Source organism: Palaemon carinicauda, chromosome 35 (genome assembly GCF_036898095.1).
Source record: "Palaemon carinicauda isolate YSFRI2023 chromosome 35, ASM3689809v2, whole genome shotgun sequence".
In the NCBI taxonomy this organism is placed as follows: domain Eukaryota; kingdom Metazoa; phylum Arthropoda; class Malacostraca; order Decapoda; family Palaemonidae; genus Palaemon; species Palaemon carinicauda.
In genome coordinates this window covers 54,129,674-54,136,513 of record NC_090759.1, presented here as the reverse complement: position 1 = coordinate 54,136,513, position 6,840 = coordinate 54,129,674, and the positions used below count along the sequence as shown (strand labels likewise).

The following is a 6,840-nucleotide window of genomic DNA, read 5'->3' as shown; positions in this document are numbered from 1 at the left end:
ATATAATAAACCATTTGCCCAATTTTTTCCTTTCTAAATTCCCAAGAGAGTACCTTAGTTGTGATATGTTCACTTTACAACCTCCTTTGTAATGTTCCATTAGGTATGTTAGGGTGGGTATTCTTATCGTTTTTAAATATAGTGGGTACATTGCTGGAATTTGGGTGAGGTGATATGTTGATGAAACATATATAGCGACATGACGTAAAGATATATAGGGACATTTCCAAATTGCTACACGAAATATTTTGATGCTAGTGTGTGAAAAATACTATGAAAAATCATTGAATGACTTGGTGAACCTTTCTAAGAAGAATGATCATAAGGAATAAAGTAAGAAGAAAAGGGCCAGGTGAAATACAAAGCAAGTTTCGTAAAAGGCTTTCAAGCAGCAATGCATATCCCAGCCCCCACTTTGCTCCTGCAAAAAAAAAAAAAAAAAAAAAAAAAAAAAAAAAAATTCTAAAATGAAGATTTAAAAAATTCGCATACAGTTTTCGAAACTGGTGAGAACAAAAGATGAATCACAATCATTCTTTTCTAAAGAGGATAAATTTATGTATTTTAAACCAATTATCAGGGTATAATATTTTCATGACGTAAAGGAATTTCTTGCACTTTTACTAGGTATAGGTGCGATGTAAATGAAAATATACGGAACTAAACCCAGCGCTGTGAGATATTTAGAAAGATAAAGATAAAAATAGACGACTACATAACCAAATCAATACTTATATATACGAAAACAAATAAACTCAACCCCACCAAAAACAATCTGTAAAACCTGCTGGTGTTTATGAGCTGAAACATCCTTCTAAGAACGTTTGGAGACCACAAATCTCTTTCAAGTCTGAACCTTCCATCCACAATGGATTCGTACCCCCAGAAGTTATACAAATTGCACCTTAAATAATAAAAGATTTGTCGCTTGAGGACAAAACTTATGACGTATCTCAGGATTTGACGCGAACGACAATGTTTCATAATGATGCCGGAGACGTTAATCGATGTCTGTATTTCTTCCATCTTCCTCTTTTTCTTCTTCCTAAAGAAGCGGGAAATCCGGCTCATCCTATTAGTGATTCTTAATAGAGTTTTTTTCAAGTAAGGTAACGTGAGAAATGAATTGGAGAATGACCGTGTAATTGATCTCGATGTCTGTAAGTGGACATACATGGTTGGTGGACAGTTCACGAAAATTTTACTCATGTAATTTCGCCTCTAATCTTGATTTAATTTGTATTTAGGAATCTATAGTTCATGAAAAGAAAAGAAAAATCATAGATCCTTATTCTTATTTACTATTATCTCAGATATTTTTATCATGGAATCAAGGAATACAAATTTTTTGTAATAAAGAGAAAAGCCGGTATTTAATTAGGGTTTTCAACAATCACGGCATTTGTCTGTAGATCTCCCAGAACTTCTTTGTTAAAAACTTCAATAAATAATTGAACATCCCTAGAATTTCGATGTTTTTAATTAATCAATTACTAATGAATGAACGTAATCAGTAACCATAACCTGTAAAATTGTAAATAAAGATGTTAAATGCCTCAGATAGGCGAATATCTATTCGGTATATAGGCTAGGTTTTAATTTAAGAACAGTAGGAGCATAGACTATATGACATATTTTATTCTATATAAGCATATAGTATAATAGATGAACATCTGATATGTGATTTCTTAATATTCTAGAATTTTAATAAGGGCAATCAGAGAGAGAGAGAGAGAGAGAGAGAGAGAGAGAGAGAGAGAGAGAGAGAGAGAGAGATCATATCAGGCTTATCTAAGGCAAAACTATGCCTAGCAACAACTTACAAGTTAGGTCACCTATATGTCAACTTAGGGTTGGTACAAGGGGTAGCCCAGGCTGAGTAGCAGAGGGATGACTTGTATAAAAGCCAAACCTCACTTCTCCTGAAGCATCACACTTCTTCTTCCATCTCCAGCATCATGAAGCTCACAGTAAGTTGTTTTTTTTCTTGTATATCCATGAAGATTAGCAATGAAGTGAAGAAATTTAAATATGAAATACTTCCTCAGATATTCGAATTTTCTTCTTCATGATAAACAATGGAGATGTTTTGTTTTCATTTTCTATTGTCAAGTCACATCAATACTGATAGTAAAATACAATTATTCACTGACATGGGGTTTTCAACCTCCCCATAAAGATAAACGTTTATGAATTTAAAACATATTTATAAGATATGAAGGGGAAGTTAGCCATGATGAGAACCAACAGAAAGAGTGAGTAAAAATATTAATTTATATATTCATTTATTGATTGTTTTGTTTATTTTCAGCTGGTTGTTCTATTTGCTTTGGCCGCCATGGCTCTCGCCCGGCCAGATAATGTTCTTAGCGTTGACTTGGATGACATCCACCTCGATCAAGACATTGATGATGACGCCGTCATTACTGGGTCATACAGGTAAGATTATGCAGTCATCTTCGACAATACTTGATTATTAGAACCTACAGTAGACCTAATGTCCAGCTATTATCTTGTTAATAGCATTTGAAATTAGATATTTTATAAATACATCTCTTCTTTCTAAACCATTACGAAATGAAGCACGGAAAAATGGAGTATGTTCCTTTCGTTTCTAGAATGTTATAATGATTATTAATATGAGTTTAGATGCGATTGGTTATTTTTTGTGGCGGGGTGGAGGGAGGGGGGCGGGGGGGGGGGGGGTTGGAAGATTCAGCTATTTACACCCATCTACGTCATCTACGTATCCACTTTAACATTTTCCAGCTAATGATCAATTTATTACTGGAACCTATTCGTAAAACTAAAATACAGCAATCTAGAACATAATTTCCTACGTTAGTAATAGAAGTATTTTAAAGGTTCACTACCAATATCATGGGATAATGATATTTTTGTCTATCTATTAGTGAATTTTTGTATTAAAAAGGTCTTTTCTGCTTTATCTCCACAGCTGGACCGACCCTGACGGTAACGAGCACTTCGTCAAGTACGTCGCTGACGACGACGGTTACAGAGTCCTCGAGTCCAACGTCGTGCCAGCAACTGCTGACGGTGTCAGGGCCAACGGCGAACAGGGATCCTTCGTCTCCCTCGAGGATCTCGACGACGACAAATAAACTCAACGAACTACAAACGTAGAATCATCGACTCCACCGATTCTTAATTTATCAAAAAAATTCATATGATTCAGAAGTTCTTTAGTTCTGCAATGCAATAGTTATTTATTTATATGTAAGCATTCTGGTTAATAAATACTATAACACGCATATTAAGTCTGTTTCTCCTCACTATTTGAAATCATTTCCCTATATTCTATATAAGCAATGTGTTCTGCTCCAGAAAGATGGCCTCCTAGTTCTCTTCTCTTGGAAATTCGAAGCATTTCTGATGATCTAAGATTACATAAAACGATCATGTTGTCTATCATAAATGTTTTATCGATCAAATTCCCTCCAGTACTAATTCATTTCCTTCTGCATGATATTTACAATGACGAAGGTATTTCTATATATAGCCTCCCTTCACATGAGACTTAGAATTGAAGAATGACAGTTGAAATCAAAATCAAAATAATGACAAAAATATCCAACGTTTCCCTCAAAAAGAGGCCCAATTTTTTTTTTTTTTAATCAATTTACCAGTATTCCAGAATGTTCCTTGTCGTTCTAGCTATTATGACAAAGTATGTAAGGTTTGCCATACACAAATTCAATGAAAGAAAAAAAATGTTTACAGAGCTTACGCGGTATTTTGATACAAACTTCCTATTGCACTGCTGCCAGAGAAAGGGAATTATGTAATAGAATATAACCTATATCAGTCCTTATCAATTGAATATCTATGGTCATGCAATAACTCTCGATGGGCATATGAGTTTCCGTTTTTCAGATGGCTTTCAAACTAAGAAGACCTCAATAGTATTAAACGGTTCCAAAGAGAGGCATATTAATCACCATCATAATCTTCTAAGCTTGTTTTTGGCTTTTTATTACGTTAGTAGTAATGTGTTATTTTTAATAAAAATTTGTTGGTAGAATTTATTGTCTCCAAATATTGTTAAAAGAGTGTCATTATTCAGTTATAATTATTACTTATCTTAAGAATTAGCTTTTACAGGAAATTCGAAAAGGAGGTAGGAGCCAGAAAAATAAGAAAATAATTTACTTACTTTATTTTATCTTCTCGCCAGTGGTCACTGTTATAAGGCTGATCCAGCTCCTTTCCACCTGTCTCTATCTTGAACAATTTCCATCGCTTCCTCTAGGTTCTGGATTTCTTCTTCAAGATCTCTGACAATCATTCTTATTTACCTAGAGCTTGGCCATCACAGTGGTCTTATTCATACTTGTAGTGCTCTCAGTGCTCTTCTGGGGTCTCAATTCCCAGTCATTCTCTCAACATGTCCAAACCATTTTAGCCTTCCCCTTTTCAGTTTGATACACTGACATTTGGTTCCGTTTTATTCACATTCCTAACAAAATCATCTCATTCAGTGTCAAGCATCCTCCTCAGCAGCTTCATCTCAGAATCTTCCAACCTTCTATCCTCTGTTCTGGTCAGTGTCCAGGTAGACGAACCATACATTAGGACTGTGTACAGATGGATGGACAGCAAATTGGCTGGTATCCAGTTGGAAGTGGGCTAAGAAATGGATGTGTTATGTCACACACCATTTTTATTGTATATATTGACCATATAAAGAGAAGAGTGATGGAGAATGAAAACAGATGGGCTAATATGGGTGGAGGAGTTTTTATGGACTTGGACTTAGCTCATGATGTTACATTGGTTGCTGATACGTGGCTGCTGCTGGTAGGTATGGCAATGATGATGGAGAGAGAGAGACAGAGTTTTGCTTGAACATTAGCACAAATAAGAGCAAGATCAGGATTGTTAGCAGGGATGACGGTTGGGTACACATGGAAGATATGTCAATCAGAGGACAGGAACTCAAGCAGGTAGAGAAGTTTGTATACTTGGGAAGGGTGGTAAGAGCAGACGGGAGCAAATTGAGGATATACAACGAATAAAACTAGGAGTTGTAAGAACTTTTGAAGTTCAGAGAAAAAACGGATGGGCAAGGCATGATACAGCTTGAAAACTAATAATAAAGCAATAAATAAAAAGTTATAAAAAAGAGATCTTTACACATATGATAAATGTGAGAAGAACATTGCACGTAAACAAAACTAAGGCACCACACAAGGGGTTTCAAACTAGATTAATTTCTCTTTCAAATGATAATAACTGGAAGAAAGTTCCCCTGTTTGCCAAAGAAAGACATGACTGAGTTTTGTAACAATGCAGCGTCTCAGCAGAATGTATATGCTGCTATATGGCCAAGCAAGTTACGCAACTACAGTACTTGTTATGACGAAAATAATAAACTGTTTACCTAGAGATTCTGGAAGGGGGCCAAATAGGAGGCCTTTCGATGAAGATATACTCTAAAACACAAATACTACATATTAAAGTAAAAGGATACCTCTACAACAAAGATTCTTAACTTGTTTGATGTCCTACAATGATTAATGAGTCCTATTCCTGGATTTACACCCAGCTTGCTAAGTTCTGCTTTAAAATGATAATAATAGTAACTCTGCCTTACCTCACCAATGTAAATGAGTCTCTGGAGAACACTTCAAAATCACAGGTAAGCTGTGGACGTTCAAGAGATGTCAGAACATTTGTAGGAAGAAAGAACAAAGGATCTGATTAATATGGCTTTAATGACTCGCAAATAACTGCAAATTTCATGACAGCAGCCGATGTTAACACCAATCATAGCCAATTACTTAAAACCTCCAAGGGCATTCGTGTCCAAGTAAAACGAATCACAGAGTATAAGTATTACCAAGATTTGCTAAGTTATAAAATCGAAGCTTTGTTGGAGGTCAGTTTCATACAACAGAGTATATTACTAACTGATCCTTTCTAGATTTAATTCAAGGTTATTAGTATTATTGCTATTTATCGTTCAACACAACAGGGATCTTAAAACATTTCCTGCCGAATGTCAAAGAAATAAGTTTTCTCACCAAGTTAACAATTCTTTGTTTTTGATGACCAAGTTATCAACTTCATATGTATGCTAGTTAATATAAAGTGTCACGTCACAATCACCTCATTGTTTTTTGGAGACATGCAAGGATTGGATAATCAATCATTTGGAAATACGTCATAACAGTTTTATTGAATAGATGATTAAAATAAATTACAAGATCTCATAACGAAATATCTGGGATGAATCGAACAAAAAAAACTTTTGAATGCAAAATTGTTCCTGTCGTTTATTTGTCGTTGTCGAGATCCTCCAGGGAGACGAAGGATCCCTGTTCGCCGTTGGCCCTGACACCGTCAGCAGTGGCTGGGACGACGTTGGACTCGAGGACTCTGTAACCGTCGTCGTCAGCGACGTACTTGACGAAGTGCTGGTTGCCGTCGGGGTCGGTCCATCTATATTTAAGATAAAATGAATTTAATTACAAAACTATGAAAATTACATTGATCATGGAACTACTAGGACAAACATTACCAATGAAAACTAAAAGAATTAAAACTTATATTACTCGTAAATTTGCTGTACTGTTATTAAAACAATGCTCTATAATTATGAATGTGTACTCAAGAATTTTCATGGAAGCAAAAGATGCCAATCTTTCATTTTACTAGGACAAACATTATCAATGAAAACTAAAAATAAACTTAAATATTACTCGTAGATATACTGTATTGTTACTGAAACAATGCTCTATGAATATGAATTTGTGCTCAAAAAATTTTCTTCATCCTCTATTGATGTATTCTATATTCAGAGTAAATTGATAATCTTGA

The 6,840-nt window shown here is 35.1% G+C and overlaps 2 protein-coding genes across 2 annotated transcripts in view; one reads left to right on the top strand and one right to left on the bottom strand.

Moving 5' to 3' along the window:
• The first annotated feature begins 1,934 nt into the window (after nucleotides 1–1,934).
• LOC137627493 (uncharacterized) lies at nucleotides 1,935–3,272 on the top strand. Its single transcript, XM_068358578.1, has 3 exons — nucleotides 1,935–1,970; nucleotides 2,312–2,439; nucleotides 2,957–3,272. The coding sequence occupies exons 1-3, from the start codon at nucleotides 1,959–1,961 to the stop codon at nucleotides 3,120–3,122; spliced, it is 306 nt and encodes a 101-aa protein (XP_068214679.1). The 5' UTR covers nucleotides 1,935–1,958; the 3' UTR covers nucleotides 3,123–3,272.
• A 2,907-nt stretch (nucleotides 3,273–6,179) lies between these two features.
• Nucleotides 6,180–6,840, bottom strand: part of LOC137627492 (uncharacterized) — an 803-nt gene continuing 142 nt past the window's right edge. Inside the window, exon 2 of the mRNA XM_068358577.1 lies at nucleotides 6,180–6,462. Coding sequence (XP_068214678.1) covers nucleotides 6,297–6,462 — 166 coding nt within the window. The 3' untranslated portion in view covers nucleotides 6,180–6,296. The remainder of the gene's footprint in view (nucleotides 6,463–6,840) is intronic.